Below are 18,985 nucleotides of genomic sequence, written 5' to 3'. Positions count from 1 at the left end.
GTGTGGAGGGCAGGACTGATTTGGGGAAGAACCAAGCTTGTGTCCATGGGAGAGTCCAGGACAGGGTTTGTTTGCAAGAGAGCAAGTATGTGGGAAAAGCAGGGAGTGCTTGGGACTGGGGCTGCTGGGGGCTCACGGTGCATCTTGAGAAGACAGGAGCTGCATTTGCAGGGAACTGGAGGAGCACTTGGTAGTGGGAGGAAGACTTTGCAGGATGCGCCCACCCACGGGGCTGCAAGGCTGTGCTGCACCATGCCAGCAGGACTTCAGCCCTTCCCACAGCTCCCAGCCCCCTGAAGCCCCCTCAGCCCCCTCGTGCTGCCGGGTGCAGGCCCCTACCTTATCACGAAGCTGTGCGCATCGATCTCGGGGCCGCAGCCGCTGCTGAGCAGGACCCCCGAGTTGCCCACAATGGCACAGGTGGGGAACTGCTTGCCCTTGAGGGGGGAGGTGCGGGGCAGCAGCTCATACAGGTTCTGGGAGACGTTCATGGTGCTGTCCCTGTCAAAGACATAGTGGATGATGTCTCCTGGCTTCAGTGTCCCCTTCAGCACTGAAATGTCCTTCTCTGCATCCAGGAACTTCAAGATCTGTTTCCTGAGGACAGGGAAGAGAACAGCCCCATCAGGCAAAGTACAGAGATAACTTGGGTCATACATAAGATGACCTCTTGCCTACTGGTTGCCCTTGCTGTGTGGCCAGTCCATCTAACCGATGCTCTCCAAGAACACCTTACAACCAGGTATCTCCATCTTAACACCTGCTCCTTCTTCACCCATCCCTTTCCAGTGCAGGCTAGCACAGTCAGCCCACCATCAGTGGGGTTCCCCACATTTATCCCAGGAAGAGGGTCTCCTTCTCCCCTCCATGACCCACCGCCAATGAACACTAATCCCACTTTGCCTGGAAAATGGGGGCTCGAGTGCTCTGTGTTTTGTTGCCACAAGACCAGCTGGTTCAGCCAGGAATTCATTTCCAAGAGATCGCTGACAGATACGAGGCCGAGCTCTGCAGGAGATAAGCTTTTTACTTCTTCCCCGAATTTTTTAGATGATATACAGGGGCAATCTGCCAGCTCACACCAGAGAGGACCGTATCTGTTCCTGGTCCTAGAGGTAATTACCAGTACCTGATCTTCAAAGAGAGTGTCTGGTTGTGTCTCCATTTGGGTGAGGCTGGTTTAATGTTGTGCTTAATGCTTTCATTACTTCTGTCAACAACAGCTGGAGACGAAGAGTCATTTATTACTACTTCGGCTCTAGAGAAAAGAAAGACAAGGAGAGGGAGGGAGACAGGATCCGTTAGCATCCCAGTGGTACTTCTAATCACTGTCTTCGGCTCTGGCTGCTGGAATTCAAATTTCCTCAGAAAAGCAAAATTGTAGTTATTAGCTAAACAAGAACTGAAAGCCTGTTTGTATTCTGCTACACTAAAGCAGACGGACAAATCATTAAATACAGGAACACAGACTTACAGCCAGGCACAGCTCGACAGAAAACACAATCTTGCACACCTAGCTGTAGAAAAGCATGCACACAAAAACATAAGCAGGCTCTGCAAAGACAGGTTGGCAGGTGGACACTTGCAGACAAGACACCCTAGAGCCCCAGGGAGCCCCAAAAATTCACTGAGACATTTCCTACATGGGCAGTCAAGGTTGTTGCTCTGCTGCCTTGTGGTTGCACATGGACACCCCAAAGCGGAGCCAGATCAGCTCCTGCAGCAGGTTAAAATCCTTGTCAGAGAAGTGCAACCTTCACTTCACCCAAAGGAGAAATGAATTTAGCTGAGCTGCTGGGTGCTCCTTGTGAGGTGGGGCTATGAGCACCTTGTACTGAGCAGGGGGAGGCTGGCTTGCTTGTAGCTTTGCACCCCGTTAGAAGAAAGCATGAGGATTTCAGCTTCCATACCACCTGCTCCAGACACAGGAATGAGCAGCAGGATGGGCAACAGCCAGATCCTGCAGCTTGGAGACGATCACTGGGAGACCCCAGCTTTTAATCCCTGGTCTAAGAAGCAAATCAGCCCTAGCACTTCAGTGCCATTTACATCAAATGGCATGAATCTAAAGATTTTATTCCAGCCAGCCCCCTCCAAAGAGAATACCCAAGCATCTTATCAAGAAGCTGTGCAAGTGTCTGCAGCCCTGAGAAAACCTTCACACTTCAGAGCACTCTGAAAAATACACAGCCAAAGCACTCACCATCAGCTAAAGGGATTCTCCCCCTCCAGTGCAAAGAGCTTTTTCCAGCTGGGAAATGGTTTGTAAATAAATACATTTATAAAAAGTGTGTAAATGCCAAGGAGGGAGATGAGTGAGAGATTGGACAGAGTTGGTAGCCCAGGCTCATGGACAACATGCAGCTCCCAGGAGCACATCTCCAGCCCAGGGAGGGAGCTTCCAAGGACTCGCTGTGGCTCATTCTATGTAATGGTTCAGAAAGGCAAGGAAATATGTTCATAAACACTTTGTGGACTTGTGTGTATTTGCACAGTACTTTTCTAGAGGCTGCCAGTCGAGGCTGTTGGATTTGTTCACATCTTGCATTTTGCCAGATCACCTCATGTCTTGCAAAACTTACCCCAAAGGTGTCATAAAGGGAATGGAGTAAAAATATCTTGGGAATAACTACCATTTATTTGTTTGTTTTGTCCATTTTCTGTGTTTTGACCTTTGTGATGACATCACCCTTCCTTTCTTGTGTGGTGTCATCAAGCTCTGCCACTGTGCCCCCAGGTAATTCTGGCCTGACATGAAATGGTTGTAAAAATCACACAGAGAGACACTGAACGAAGCTGCAATGCCAAGAAATGACTCTGCAGTGGAGCAATGTTACACAAGTGCATGATGATAAAACCAAATGAAGTTCTGATGTCAAAGACAGCGGTGCCTCTTCCAACAGCACGTAGTAAAACTAGAAGAATTGCAACTCTATCACTGACTTATTTTCACAATAAGTAACTCTCTCCTTCTCATTCTCTCAATCACCGCAACTTGCAGATTCTCGGTTATTTGCAAATGATTATTGCACTGAGCTGGGGGAAGGAAGGGGGGGAAACGATTAAGAAAATGCAAAGCAGAAGTGAAAAGAAACAGATACATTTGCTAAATAAGAACAGCACTATCCAGTGAAGAGGAGAAGCAGATTAATAGCTGCCTTACAGCAAAAACAAATGAACACAAAATCTAATTTACAAACCTATTAGATTTGCTATGTAAGCTGTTCACAGCTGATCTGATTGTACCTCTGCCTCCAGAACTCCTGCAAGACAAAGGAAATGCATTATTTATAAACCCGGCTCCTCTTTGCCAAGCATTGTTCAACAGTCAAGAGATCCTGCTCTGAAGGGCTCCGGAGACACTGCTGTGCCACTCACATCCCACCCCATCCAGAAGAGAGATGTCCTGATGCCCGTGAAGGGCTTTTCACATCCACTGTCATTGCTGCCCTACCGTGACTGTAAAATCATTCTGCAAAAAAAAGCTCCTAAACAACCCAATTAATAATACCTGCGCATCTAACCAGCCATCAAAGACATCTGGTCCCTGTCATCAAAGCAGCATGCAGCCTACAGGTTGCATTAAATACATCTCTGGTTTTTGGGTTTTTTTAGGAATCAGATGTTAGTAGCACATAGAGAAGATCTCCTCCATCTCCAGGTTGCCAAGGGACTTCCCCTGTTCTTCTAAGGTGGGGACTGAGCTGGATGATCTGGACAGGATTCCCACCATTATTTTCATCTTGGGCTTTCAGTTCAGACCACCCAACATCTCCATTTTATGCAGACCAAGCCACCAGCCTCCTGGGTGACTTGTGGAGACCTCATCCTCATCTTCTTGCGGTTACCGGTGACCCAGGCCAGAACCAGGTCCTGTTTCAGCCCCCTCCAATCCTATAAGCACCTTGAAGCCCCTTGTCCTCACCTCCAGTGTAATCTGGCTGAACCTATGAGGCCAACTCTATTGTCACTCCCACGGCCTGACACCACCGCACAAGGATGGGTGCCAGATCTGCCTGAGAAGACCTGTGGTAATGGAGAGCCAAAGTTTCCAGCACCAGGCAGTAGACTGATGCTATAATGAAGAATTTCAGGGACCAAGCCCCTTCAGAAACCAATGCCACCCATACAACCTGCCAATCCACCTGTAAAAATACACACATACAATACTGGTCTGCACCTAGTTGGCTGCAGAGCCAACTGCTCCTTTTGCTACAGCTTGCTATTTTCAAAGGGGTTACAAAGAGCCAGTTGCCCACTTTGTGATGCTCAGTGGGAGCTGGGCTCCAAGACCGACACATTTTAACTGCCACATGCTCATTGCTTGGTTTTATTGTTTCCATTGCATAAACATCCAAATGAACAGGCTCATAAAGAGAACCAGATTCTCTTCTAGCAGAAATATTGTTAACTGGAAATATATACCTTAGTGTACATGTATCCCAGAAGCACAAATTCCTACCAGTCCAGAAAAAAATCCCAAATGCATTAAGCATAAATGAAAAAGAAATGAGTGCATGAACATTTGGTGCCATCAAAAAAGAGTTTCAGACTTGCAGAATGTGATGTAAATCCCTTTGTTATGTTGAGCACAGCCCTCAGCACTGCATAACATCAAACCCTTGGAAATGCCATGATGGTTGCCCCTTTCCTCCCCCCTGCTGGAGACCATCTATGGCCAAGTCAGAATGATTCCTGCTCCAACACTCTCCTCTTTCCTTTAACAGAGTTGAGAGTCTGTGAGCAGTTTCATTTTTTGGTGCATCAAGGGAACAGCAGGACTAGTTTATTCCTAGAGCCTACTGGCATTTAACAAGCCTCCATTTAATGGGGTTCACTGCAGGGTGTGGGAGCAGACTGGATTAGTGTGCAAATCACGCATCCTTTCAGAGAGGTCTATTCTGAAGGAGCCTTCCAAATGGGATTCACACTCCTTCACACTTGCTATAAGACAGATAGGGACTAGATTAAGGTCTTAGAAAAGAAATGTTGCTCCCCGCATAAATGCTGGTTCACAAACTCTGCAAAAGGAAAAAAAATAAATCACAGAAATCAGGAAGTGGAGAACACCTATTAGCTCCCACCTCATCCATGTTTTGCATCTACAGCGGGGCTCATCTGAAGCATCACAACTCATTATTCAAATGCATTTAACCAATCTATCTTCACAGGCCCCCAGCGACAGGTCTGTGCCTGTCTCCTCCTGAAATTCAGGCAGGCATCAGGGCTGAAGATGCTGGATGTGAGGAAGTCAAGTTAAGAGCACATCTCCCAGCTCACTCTGTGCAGAGGTGGTGGGGAAGGACGTCGGCCGCCCAGATAACCCTCCCAGCAGCCTCTCAAGGGCTGTTTCATGGATTACTCTTTCCACACACTCACACTGAAATGCAGAACTTTTCAAAATATCATCATGCAAAGATGGCACAAAGTGTTCTGTTGCCACATATGAACATGGAGGGGAGGAGAGAGCAGGTCTCTGCTAGCCATCTTCCTGTGACTTGCTCCACTGCACAGGGCTTTGTTGGCCACAGCCACCACTGTAGGGCAGCATCTGGCCCAGAAGCATACAGAATGCCCTTGGTGAACACCTAAGATGCTGGCAAAGACACTGCTCCCTGTGCCAGGCTTGGTTTCTCTCTCCGAGCCATGGGTATTGTCTGAAACTGAGGCATACTTGGCAGAAGGTCTCTGCTGATTTAGTGAACCCTAAAATGCTCCTCTTACTTCTAAACCATTTGGCCAGTTGTGGCCACTGCAAGTTCTGGACACCTTCTCTTCAGTCTCTTTTTGTACAAAGACAACATGCACTGTGAATACATTGCATGGGGTGACACTGCCCTGTCCAGCCTTTCTGCTCAGCTCAGCCCACCCCTGGGCACCAGCCAGGCAAACCAGCTGCTCAGAACACCCATAGTTGAGCCAAATGTGGCATTTTCCAAGCTCTGCCATACTTCAGTACCAACACAGGAAAGCCAGTATCACTGCACTGCTTCACTTCTCCCACCTAAGGAAGAGGAAAACATTAAGAAATGGAAGGCACTAATTAAGAGGCACACTTCCAAAAAAAAGGAAAAAAAAAAAAAGTCAGTCCATTTTATTACACCTTTCTGACCTGCAGTTTCAAATCTCCTGGCTTCAAAAGGCAAAGGCCAACCTCGATTAAAATTGCACAGATAGGCATTGATTCTGAAAAGCTTTCTAGTGCTACACCATGTTTAGATTGAATTGCCTTATTAATCTAGTTGTTATCAGTTTGATTGTATAGCCAGCTCCACAAAGTACCAACCTGCCTCTTAATCCTATTATTTACAAAACGCTCTTCTTTTGACTTCTGTCAGGATGTTTTCCAGTGATAAGTTGCATCTCCATGTGCTAATGCCATATTACTGGCTCATGCCATCCGTTCTCATTTTTGCTTTGAGATTTCAAGCTGAATTTTCACTATCTAAGATATTATATAGGTCAAAACACCCTGTGCTCAGATGTAAAGTGACACTGATTCACATATCAGGGAATAAGAAAGAAAATTGTCTTATGGTTCAGGTCCAAATTTTTGTGGATGAATAATTCCTGACAAATCAGGTATGCAAAGACTTTTCTATTCACCCACTATGAATGGACTGGTTTGGGTTTTTGCTTCCCTTTTCATCGTTTCCCACTTAATAAATGATTATCTTAATTGTTGCTAGATATGACTCAGTCCTGCTTGGAGCAATTTCGATACATGAAATCAAAGCTGCTTTGACTGAACAAGTAGGTCACCCAGCCTCTTTGGGCAAGAGGATCTCTAAGAACAGCCTTTACACATCCATATATTCTCAGGCTTACAAATTAAAAAATGTGTTTTCCATGGATATTTTACAATACCCACCTCCAATTCCTGCCTCTCCCCAGCCTCTGTGTCAGGGAATCCACAGGGGAAGTGGGTACGAGAAGTATGAACTACCCAGAAATTTCAGCCATACCCAGTCACCAATGGAGACACGTTTGTGGAGCCCATTCCTGATGGACCAAAACTTTTGCTTCTTCCTGAACTTGGGCAACCTAAGTCCTTGACCAACCCTTCTCTCTCCTCCACATAAAAGAGATAATAACATCTCTGTAACCCCTTCCCTCAGGGGATTGTTAAACAGAATTTATTCACCTGAATTCCTCAGAAAGAGAGTTCAGAGTGCCACAGTTTTAACAGAGTTCAAATTATTAACACCTACTAATTAAGTTTTCACAGCCTGCTTTTGTATTAGGAGCATTTTATGATCCTTGTTTTATGGCTGGGACAGTGGGGGTGAAGTGGCTTGGCCTGTAACACCTAAAAGGACAGTCCCACAAGTCAGGACAGGAGCAGGCACTATGGGCTTACAGCAGACCTGTGCTCTTGAAAATGCTGCTCTTTACTTGCTGAGAGCAAGTACAGCCCTTGCTGGGTGAGAGGGCAGGACGCACCACCCAGAGAACCATGCACATGATCTGAAAAGGTCTTACTGGTTTGAAGTGCACATGTAGCTATTGGTCTCCTGAAATGGCTGCAGGTTGCAAGCCATGTTTATTTGAAAAATAATCACCAGGTATATAAACTTAGGTTTTTAAGGGTTGCTCTGATACAGTCCTCAAGACTGTTAATTTCTTTTTTCTATCTGAAAAGCACCTGAGCATGATGGCAGGCCTGGTCAGGGACCATCACTCCCAAAAACACTGCCCCCTCAACCCATGGGCTGTCCCTGAGGCAGCTAGGTGGGGAGGGGATGCGGAGCAGGATGCTCACAGACCCTCTGCAAGATGTTGCTTTGTGGCTAGATGGACCCAGGCACTGTAACTAACAGTTTTGGGGAAAGAGAGATGCTGCCCAGCCACTGAAAATGAAATACAAACACATAAATCACCCCCCTCCTCTCAAACTCGATATAGATTTTGCTCCTGCAGACACTCACAGTGATATATAATCTCATGTGCATTCACGAGCATAAGCCAGACCATGTAACACTAGGGATGAGCTGGCATCTTCATGCCATCCTTAGAGATGGGCTTGGATGCACCAACTGCTCTGTTACGTGAGCGAATTAATTTTGCTAAGAGCAGTACAGTCATTAAGCTCAGCCATGTGCTCCCTGAGTCCTCAAAGGTGAAGCAGGATTTGCTCTGACCGCTGCTTGGGATATAGGTTTAAACTCTCCCTCTTCTTCTCTGAAATTCAGGATTTGAGACCAGCAAAGTAGCAAATGCTACTCCAGAGCTTTGGGGGAGGAAATGGTTACATTTCCAAGTTGTCTACAAAAGGGAAAATGATTGACTGCCAAGTGCCAACCTGTCCAGCCCGTCCCACGGGGTAGGGAAGCAAACGTGCCCAGGGAGCCCAAACTGAGCAGGAAACAAGCCCAGAGGCTGAAAATAAGGATTCCTTGGGGACCATAACATGGCTTTCCCAACTGAGCAGGAACCAAGCCCAGAGGCTGAAAATAAGGATTCCCTGGGGACCATAACGTGGCTTTCCATCTGCACATCAGGGTTTTATTGAAAAGACGGAAGAAGGCCACATTCACAGACAAGTGCCCTTACGAGCTTCTCACTAGACACTCAAGTGGCTTCTGCAGGTTTTAGGTCGAAGTCCTCTCATGTCCATTAAATACTATCACAGGAGAGAAAAAATTTGGAGAGGAAAGGCTTCAATGCTGGTTAGCCCCACATGTAAACCAGCTTGCAAACCAGAAAGAAAAGCCAAAGCCAGGTGAGAAATGATGAGGTCAGAGATGCATTTTTGAACCTCGGGCCCATGTACAAGCACAACATCACACACCTGCTCTAATACCTGGGCTCCCCCCTCCAGAAATGCAGCTCTCACAGGCTCCTTTCTCATCTCACCTCCCTGTATCACTTCCCATAACACACCAGGAGGAGCCAGGACATCGGACACTTGCAGATCACTCCCTGTGACATTTCACCAATCAGTTTTGCAGCTTTTATCACAGCACATGGAGGAGACTGTGATTAAGGGAAGTGGTGGCTGTTAGGTAGCCTTGTGTACCTGCACTTGCCTGGCAAGTACGGTCCCCTCTGTAGAGATTCATTTGAAAGATATTTCTAAAGCATTTATCTGCTAGGATGAAAGATCCTCTGATACATCTTGATGAGACATTTGAAATCGCACTTCGATGTGTTTAAAATCTCACTTGTTCATATTGTCACATCTTGGCAGCCTGAGTGTCAAAAACTTCCTAAATATCAGGTACTATTTTTGCTGCTCCAAGTTTTATTATTTCTACTGAGTCATATGACCACGTTTGGGAGTGTGCCTGTACCATGGCTTTCAGGAAGATCACCTTGTCCTGCTGGGGGCCTGATGGAGCTCTGGTGCACGAGCCATGGGGCAGTGCTAGTGCAGCCTGCTGGTGGTGTAGTCTCTTCCAGCAAGCCAAGGAGACTCAGTGTAAAAGCAGCAGTTGCTCAAGGTGCTTGCTATAACTCACCATGGGGAAAGGCAGATCTGTCAGTCTCATGCAAACCAGCTCTGCTAACCTTTCTTGCCTCCTCCCATACCCCAATCCCACCTCCATCACATCACCCATCCTGTGGGCTCCTTCCCAGGGACCACAACAAGATGGGAAGGTGCTCAGCATCCCTACCTGTCAGGCAGCAACTGTGGCTCCACAGCAGGTCCCAGGAAAATGAGAGCCAGGTTTAGCCCTGAGGTTTCTGCTTGGCTGCAAATCATGGTGTGCAATCATTGCAAGCATATGCTGAGGATGCAGGAATCAAGACGTATGAGTTTGCGAAACAGAGACACCTATTGCCTAATAGGGAATAAGCCAATTAGGCTGAAATGCTTATGTGACAAAACTGGTGAGGAATCAGCAGGAACAGCACAAGACTAAAGGACACAAGGCAACAGGCAGCTGCCACCAGGACACTGAGGATCACTCTGCCGTGGTGTCACCAGAGCACCACATCCAAACCTCTGTCCTTGCCTTGAGCTCCCTGCCCTGAAGGACCTGCAAGAGGCAGGAGGATGCTCAGAGCAGCCTGAAGGTTACTGCTGCTCACAAAGGAGCCATGCTCCAGGACTTCCAGGCTCTGCCCCCAAGCGAGAATGTGCTTTCCCTGAGCCAGAGAAATCTCTATCACATGTAGAGTATCAGGTCTCACATCCACATGTATTTACCATAACGTCAGCACAGCCTGACTCGATCACCCCATGATGCTCTTGTTTTAGTACTGCTGTAAAGACAAAATACTCATGTGCTCACAGGACTCAGATGTCACACCCTTCACCACTCCCCATCCTGCAAACCAGCAGGACCTTCCTTCCTTCCTCACAGGACTTCCATTAAAAGTTTATTCCTGGCAACAGTTCAGTTTCTTTGGGTGTGTTGATGAAACAGCCAGTACAGACAAAGACACTGAAGCAGGAAAAAGTGAGGGGTTTGGGACTTGGGGGAGAAGGGGGGCATGGTGTTTGGTATTTAGCCTTCCCTTTGGAAGGGAGAAGGAAAAAAAATGCCAAGAGCCCAGCAAAGCCCCAGAAAGGAGCCAAGACAAAAGCCTCACTGCTTAAAAAACATACTTACACTGCACAGTTTTCCCAAGATAATTTTTTCAGCCAACAGAGCGGAGCTATCAAGGAGTGCAAAGAGCACAGCATCTATTTTGCAGCAGATCCGGTCACCCTGAATGTGTCCCAAAAGGCAGAAATCCAGGGGCCCTGCAGCACCTTGGATACCACATACCTTGGGAAATGGGAATGGTGCAATATGAAAATATACAATATCTGAGGATGCTCAGGCTCATCCTCCCACACTCATCTCTTGCCTGTTTTTCCCATTGCTTTGCATGGCCCCTTGGAATACTAAAGGTCTCATGTGGTTTCTTCTTCCACTGTTGATGTGGATGCTGAGGACCTCTTCTGGGCAGTGACATCCTCCTGGCATGGTTCTTCTGTACCAGCATGCATACAGGCTGGGAGTGCCTGGATGAGAGCTGCATCCCACAGCCAGCAGCTGCCTGAGCTATTTGCCCACCATAACAAGCACTCACCAACAACAGAGCCATTCCAGGGCCTTTGCAGGGACTTACTCCCCAGATAAAGGAGATGCCAAATATTGAAAAGCCAATAGTGGTTTCAGAACTTGGCTTGCTCTCTCCTCCCCTGGTTCATAAAGACACACCATGGAAGTCCAGGCAGCAGTAAGAAGGAGAAGTTTAATGACCAACTGAGCAGCTGCAGGTTGACAGTCAAATGCATGCCTGGGTGTCTTAAAAAGTGCTAGAGATGCCTTATGATGATGCTTAACCTTTGCAGGGGACATATTCCCTGTTGTAGCTGCTGCCTGAGAGCTGAAACCTATTCCTGAGGATGCTGATAGAGCCTGGGCTGGGAGGTGATGGGTCTCAGCAGACGAACCATTCATTGATTTAGAGTTGTCAGACACATGGGCAATACCTGGAGCCCACCACGATGCTGTTCATCTGAGGGAGGCCTCAAGAGAGCACTTCAAAACTGTGTTGTGTCTGCAACAATATGGGCTTTTAAAAGCAGTCTTGCCTGTGGAGAGCACTGGGCAGGGAGGGCTGGTGTGCCCAGCATGCAGATGGCCAGCCTGGGGATTTTTGGTGTTTGTTTGTGATTTCTGTACGTAATAACCAGGACTTCATTTGGAGTAGCAATAAGAAAGAGTCCAGCACTTACATTTGGAAAGAGCTGACCCAGCGCACGGGCAGCTAGCACGAGGAATCAAACTCCATGTAAACAAAGAACCTCAGAAGGGTCAGAAGTGGGGCCAGCAGAGGTAGTGGGATCAGGGCGATTGGAGCTGCTGATGGCCTGACCAAGGGGAGCATTCCTACAGCTGACTGTGTGTCTGCCTTACTGTGTGCCCCTCAAGAGTGATGATCACCCAGGGGCTGGCGCAGGGAATCCTCCTAAGGGGTTATCTGATGGCAGGACATGGCATTGCTTCTGGACTGTTTTGGTCCCACCACTCACACATTGAGCACCTTGACCATGTGCTGCCCTCCTGGTCTATCTTCCCTCCTGCTCCTGCCTTGCCATTGCCACTACCCAGCACTGTGTTTTGGCAGCGCCGTGTCCTGGATTGGCCCTTTCGCTTCCCGATCGGAGACAGCGCTGCTGCTCTTGACAAAGATGCATCTCTCAAGATCAAAACCACCACCAAGGCTCCTGCTCAGCCAAGGCAAGGAGTTGTTTAGATCGACAGTGAAAACACAAAGAAAAAGGAGCTGTAAATATACTTTTTTTTTTTCCTTTTCCCCCTTTTTTTTTCTATTGCTTTGCAAAGGGCAGAGCTGCTGACACCTGCCGTGGTGTTTGCTGAAGGATACCTGAAACTCTGCTCCACAGTGGATTTACTGTGCAAGGGAACTCCTTTGTTTCCAGAGGCAACTTGGAACAGAAACCAGAGATGTGGCAAAATAATTTTCATTTAATATTGTAGTTTGGGCTTATTTCTTGCTGCTGAGGATGACCCAGGCCCAGAGGAAACAAATGATGGAGGCAATTAAAGGAAGTCTGTCTTTGCAACAACAGGTTTTTATAGCAACTGTGCCTGTAGATATATTTAAGTTGTGCTGGTCTCAGGGATGAAAAAACAAAATACCTGTAGCCTGAAAGCCCAAGTAAAGATAAGGGACCTCCTGCTAAACACTTTTGTGGAAGATCAAAAGCACATCTGGCATGCAAGTAGGCACCAACGAACAGATGTTCTAGCAGAATAACCACAGTTGCTGCTGAGAATGCAAGAGGAAACTGAGCCCTTTATCCTTGCCCAGAAGAGGCCAGAAGGGGCTTACGGTGGCAGCTGGATCTGCTGTGTCACTGCTGGCCATGGCCCTGGGCTTTGCTCTGCCCATGAGCACAGCAGTAGCACGGAGGAGCAGTATGGGCACCGTACTGCTGATGGCTGCAACACTTAACCTCCCCGTTAGCTGCTCAACAAGCCTTTTCTAAATGGAGCAACATTTGCAACTCCTTGTTCTTTCCAGGGAGAAAAAGATTTCCTTTGCCTTCCAGACTGGAATAGGGCATTTGTGAGGTTAGAGATGGAAAACCAACCCCACCTGGGTGCAGTCCTGAGTAATGTGGTCTAGGCAATCCTGCTTTAGCAGGAGAGTTGGACTAGATGATCTCTACATGTCCTTTCCAACTTTGAAAATTTTATGAAAAGGGAAACTCAGAGCACTTGCAGGAGCTGCTTTGCTCATTTGCTGCTCTGGGGGTAGGACTGGCCATGGCTTTGGCAACTCTGCACCCAAGAAGCACTGGCTGATGAAGTGCACAGCCACTGCCCTCCCCATTCGGCAAGCTCAGGGATTCCCTCTTTTGGGGGTCTTGCAAGGTGCTGACAATCAGGACTGGACCAAAGAGTAACTTTTCACCAACTGTACTGGAAAGCCCTTAGAGGGACTGTTAATGTTCACAGAGCTGAGTTTTCTTTTTGTTCCACTAGATTCTTCTGTGCTTTCCACCCTGCTGCTCCTAGCCCTTCTGCTGGACAGATCCCCTGCAGGTTCATTGCTCCCGCCATTTCTTAAGGAAACAAACTATGGACTGGATCATAGAATGGTTTCGGTTAGAAGGGACCTGAAAGATCACCTAGTTCCAACCCCCCTGCATGGGCAGGGACACCTCCCACTAGACCAGGTTGCTCCAAGCACCATCCAACCTGGCCTTGAACGCTTCGAGGGATGGGGCAGCCACAGCTTCTCTGGGCAACCTGAGCCAGTGTCTCACCACTCTCACAGAAAATAATTTCCTCCTAATGTCTAATCTAAATCTATCCTCTTCCAGCTTAAAGCTGTTACCCCTTGTCCTATCATTACACGCTCTTATGAAAGAGTGACCTTTAAAGGTCCTTTCCAACCCAAAATATTCTATGATCTCCTTCAGCTTACTCTGGGCAGGAGCACAGGGGTTTTGGAGACATCTTTGCGGCAGCCAGCCCTGCAGGGCAGCAGGAGATGAAGGAGTGCTTTACAGGGAAGGGAAACACTGCACCCAGCCTAACATAGGCTCCTTGAGCTCAAGTTATCATCAGAAGAGTTGCCATTAAAGCCTACACTGAGTATTTTCTTGGCCAAACCAGTGCTCCAACATTGCTTCTATCTTCCAGCCTGATGTGTCATGGGGCTTTATTTAGAGCCCTGCCCTACAACTACAAAACTCTCTCCATTGGCTCCACTGACTTGAATAGTTACAAGGTGCCTGTGGGCTTCTGTTCTGGACAGAGTTATTACTCCTCCAGACCAACCTGGATTATTGTCGGCTTGTGTGCACCCACTGTATGCGTGCACAAAAGTATATGTTGGTAGAATATCACACCTTTTTCAACAAAATGTTCTAGTGGAGAGCAAGTCTTAGACTGACTCTGGGTCAGGTGCAGTAAATCACAGCCCCAAAGACCCAAGCAGGACATTTATAGCCCATGGACCAACCTTGACAAGAAGTGTTATGACTACAGCACACTACAGACCATTCAGAGCAAGCACATGAGCCACCATAAAGGACACAAAATCTTTTTGTGGCATTCCTGGGCCTTCAAAAGGAGACATTAGAAAAGGGCACATGAGGAAAAAGTGGCAATTCACTGACAAGGTGGCAGGCAGGCCGGCCAGCAATAGTAAGTACTCCAATTCATCACTTAAGAAGAGCAGAATATAATTCCTCTTGTAATCAGGATAAAAAGGCATGTGGTCTGGACTAGCAGAGAAAAGGTCCGACCCATTACCAAGTGTCAAGTGCTCCCTAAGATGGCTCACAGCTAATTTGAGAAGTCACCTGGAGGCAGCAGGTCACCAGCTCCCTCTACAGACAATCAGGACACAGCCGGACCCCTGCAGAACTGCTACAGCAGATGCATATTAACGAAGAGTCCCTTTAAAAACTGCCACCAAGGAGCTGAATTTTCCTCCTCATCACCGGCAATAATTATCCCACTCGACGCCGAGTCCTTTGTCTTCCTCCACGGCGAGAGGTCTGGCCCGCTCCCCTGTCCTGGGGTGGGTGAAGAAACGGCTGCGGCCGCGTTTAGTGCTCCCCGAGAGAGACGCGAATGTACCTTTTGTTTCCCTCCAGCGAAACAAAGAGCCCGAGCAGGAGCGATGGAGGGAAACGCCGGCAGCACCGGGCTGCAGGAAAAGTTCAGCAGCCCGGAACCAGGTGGTTGGTGGGAAACAAAGTGTCAAGCCCGTTCACAAGGGCAACACTTCAGTGCTTGGGCCGCGGCAGCACGACCCGGCGAGGGGCGAGCCCAGGAGAGCGCGACCACTGACCCTGCAGCACCGCCCAGCACAGCCGGAGAGGGGGCTGTGCGCCGGGGGCACACGCATGGAAACACGGGGATGTGGCAGGATGAAAATCCGCACATCAGGGGTGGCTGGAGGAAAGGAATAACAGCAGGGTCAGGAGCAAGAAACTGCTGAATTCTCATCCTTGCCCTGAACATCTCTTTGTTTCAGTATCTCCCGTCTGCAGGAGGTGGGGTAAGAATATCTGCAAGAGCAAGACGGGACTGCTTGAGAAGCAAACATCTTTCTCAGAAACCTCTGGCTGGCAGAGCAGCTCCAGCCACCCTTAGCTCCTACCTCCCTTCACCTGGGAACTTACTGTTTGGAGAAACAGCATGATTTCCCCCCCCCCCTTTTGCCAGTAATACTATATTCTTACTTTGTACCTAATTAACACTTTATTCTTTCTTTCTGCTATTTCTCAGTATTTGTAGGTGAGAGAAATATGCTCCCCCTGCTCCCATCCATATGAAGCATATTCTTCCAAAGACAATCCAAATCACAGGCAGGGTATGTGTAAAAGTGGGCAAGCTGTTCACTCCTCACAATAATTACGGAGTGTTTTGATGCCAAGGAACAAGAAGAAAAGAGTTGCACCTGCCTGTGTTTCCCAGCCCCCACTTGGTGCCATGAGCCTGCCAGGGGACACCCGCCTGGCTCTCCTCCTTCCTTAACATGGGCAGAACTGAACACAGGGGCCTATGGGGGTGTAGAGGAGGATTCTGAGCCACATGATCCAAATTTCTGACCTGGGCAATTGCTGCACAAAAACCCCATACCTCCCAAACCGCTCACAGAGAGGAGCTGTTCCCTCCTGGACAACTCTAGAAGGGTCTTTTTCCCTACACTGTTGCACACATTTGCTGTCACACAATCCTTGTCACCTACAGGACCGGTTTGCAAAAGATGCTGCAATCACTTGGCCCTTAAAGTTGAAAACACTTTATCATCCCCTGGCCTGCTGCCGCAGATCAGGCACTTGGGTTTTCCACATCTCCCCAGGAATATAGTTCAGCCAGGTCAAAGCATGGTGTTGACCATCCCTGGTACCACAGCAGCACAAGGGGATGAAGCACTCTTTGTGCCAGGCTCCTGTACTAAGAGCTTAGGGTGTAAGACAGACAGCATTTGGCCACTTACAGTGTTTGAGATGAAGGAGCTCATCAAACCCAAACCACTTCAAACATGGAATGGAGAAAAGAAGCAGCTGGGAGAGGTCAAAGCAATAGAATGGGTCAGTTTGCCCTACTTCATGATCACTTCTTAAATAGCAGGTCCTATCTTTGCTCTGTGCACCCCTGGATCAGAAGCACAGCTGATTTGGGAGCTCATCAAGGAAAAACTGGTCTGGGACTAACGCCTACCAGAGGGCACCAGATTGCAGGACCTCTTCTTCACTCCCTAGGGAATAGGGTGCTCCTCTCTTCTGCTAGTTACCTTGTGCACTGCAATTTCAGAAATGCTCTATGGAACAAGCTGCTTGCTGTTTCTATAGAACTCGTCTGACCCTGCTGCTGTCTCTGCTGCTGCACTGCTTGGCAGTACTTCCTTGGAGGAACTACAGCAACAAACTCGGATGCCAAGGCTTGGAGATAAGCTGCCAGCAAACATCCAATTTCCATACAATGCACAAAAAGCACAGGAGAAAAAAAACCAACAAAAACCCACAACACTGGGAATCCCTAATGAACCAGAGTGAAAACAGGACAAGTAACAACACAGAATAGATTTTCAATAAGGGCACAGCAAGTTCTAGCGGACAGATCTAGCAGATAGACAAGGAGAGAGAAGAAAGAACATAAGCTGGAAAAGAAGATGGGAGGAAAACAGGGGGCTCAGAGCAGCCTGTCCGATGGGGAGGATCCTTCAAAAGCTCTTAATTTCCTTCAGTACTACATAGATCGTGCCAGCTCATTGCAGAGCAGCCATTCATCTAGCCTGGTAACCTACAGTTTGGTGCTGGATGTTTCTGGACAAGGCTGCTGACCTGTGAGCAGTTCTCGCCTGTGGTGCCCAATATAATGTAACAATGAAACAACGAAGAATGTCACTGTATTTCATTTACAATTTCAGCTCCAAGTGCCAGGTATTTATTTTGATGCAACACACAGTGGGCAATGCCACCTGGTCCCAAGCAGAAATACCTTGTGCCAGTCGGGCACTACGAGTGCACCCCACATTACTAGAATTATTTTGTTTGTTTTCCCACACTGCTGTAGTGAGTTCCTCAAGTTAATGCAAAACCGCCTCTCTGCATTTGTTCCTCTCATCCCCTAAGTTTTCAAGCAGCCCTAAGAGATGGTGTTTATGAGGTGGGTAGGGTGTTGCTCCTCTCCCGAGACTTTGAGGCTGCTTTTGCCCCTGCCATACAGGTAAACACCCACCTGGGAGGTGGCCAGGAAGGGTTTATCACAAAGCCCCTGACACAGCCTATAGGGACAGACAAGTGGGTTGAGTTCTCCCACCCTGCTCCATCACCCCCACTCTGCTCAATCTCTCCCACCCTGTGGACTGGGTCTTGCTCCAGCATCCTGCAGACTGGTTCCTTATCCATCATCCCCGAGAACCGGTGGCCTCTGCACCACGCCCATCTGGACCAGGACCGGTACCGAGGCCCCCCAGACTGTAACTTGCCCCACCAGCCCCGACCACCAAACTGTCTGCACCAGCATCCCGCTTAGGGACCTGCTCCACCAAACCCTCAACACCTGAGCACCGTCCGCGCCCAAACCCCGCTCTCCCGAAGAGCATCTGCTCCAACAGCTCTAACCAGGCTGGTACCCACTCCAGCATCCCTAACCAGACCTACCCCTGTTCCAGCATTCCTACCCACACCTGTACCTGTTCCCGCATCCCTACCGGGACCGGCACCTCACTGTCTCTAACGGGACCGGTACCTGCTGCAGCATCCCTACCCGGACCAGCATCTCGGGGTTTCCAAGGGGAGCGTTACCAGCCCCCGCACCCCTGCCCAGACCGCCGTGGCCGCTCCCCGGCCCCGTGACCCGGCGCACCCCGTCCTGCCCGGCGGCGGGGCGGGCCCTCCCGGGGCTGCCGCCGGCTCCGCGGCGCTGCGCGGGAGCGGAGCGAGCTCCCTTCCCACTTCGGCGCGGCAAGAAACCGGGAGAGCAGGAGACAAAGAAACTGTCCGGGCGCTCCCCCCTCCTCTCCGCCGCCGCCTCCACCTCCTTCTCCTCGGCTTCTAGCACCCGTATCCTCCGCGCCCCTCCGCACCCCTCCGCGGTGGGGAAGTGGGTACTTACCCGCTCTCCTCCTCGATCTCAGAGATATCGGCGAAAATGAGAAAACCGACAAGCAACGTGAGCAACGCCAGCGTCCAGCCCCGGCACGGCAGCGGCATGGCTCCCGGGCTGGGCTAGCCTGGGCTGGGCCGCTCCGCGCCGCTCCGCGAGGTGCGGAGCGCGGCGCCGCGTCCCGGCTCGGCGCCGCCGCCGCCCGGCGGGGCCGCTCCGCCCCTCGGCGCCCGCGGAGCGCCCGTCCCGCCCCGCCCGGCGCGGAGGGAGGGAGGGAGGGAAGGGGGCGAAGGGGCAGGTCCGCCCCCGCCGCCCCCCGCCGAGAAAGTTTGCAGCGCGGTCCCGGGAGCCGAGGCCCCTTGTCCCGGGGTGGGTGGGGAGGACACCCGGCACCTTCCCCGCAGGTGGCCTTTGCCAGCGGGATTTGCTTTTTTGTTGTC

The 18,985-nt window shown here is 49.4% G+C and overlaps 1 protein-coding gene across 1 annotated transcript in view; it reads right to left on the bottom strand.

The window, feature by feature from the left end:
- The window catches only part of ST8SIA2 (ST8 alpha-N-acetyl-neuraminide alpha-2,8-sialyltransferase 2), a 33,335-nt gene extending 14,559 nt beyond the window's left edge, over positions 1 to 18,776 (bottom strand). The window contains exons 1-4 of the mRNA XM_051628729.1: positions 18,555 to 18,776; positions 3,201 to 3,263; positions 1,130 to 1,258; positions 340 to 597 (exon numbers count right to left, since the gene is read on the bottom strand). Of these exons, the coding sequence (XP_051484689.1) occupies positions 340 to 597; positions 1,130 to 1,258; positions 3,201 to 3,263; positions 18,555 to 18,652 (548 nt within the window). The 5' untranslated portion in view covers positions 18,653 to 18,776. The remainder of the gene's footprint in view (positions 1 to 339; positions 598 to 1,129; positions 1,259 to 3,200; positions 3,264 to 18,554) is intronic.
- Positions 18,777 to 18,985: the final 209 nt, after the last annotated feature.

This window comes from Apus apus, chromosome 10 (genome assembly GCF_020740795.1).
Source record: "Apus apus isolate bApuApu2 chromosome 10, bApuApu2.pri.cur, whole genome shotgun sequence".
Taxonomy (NCBI): Eukaryota; Metazoa; Chordata; class Aves; order Apodiformes; family Apodidae; genus Apus; species Apus apus.
Note: the sequence above shows the minus strand (reverse complement) of the source record. Positions and strands in the feature narration are given on the sequence as shown.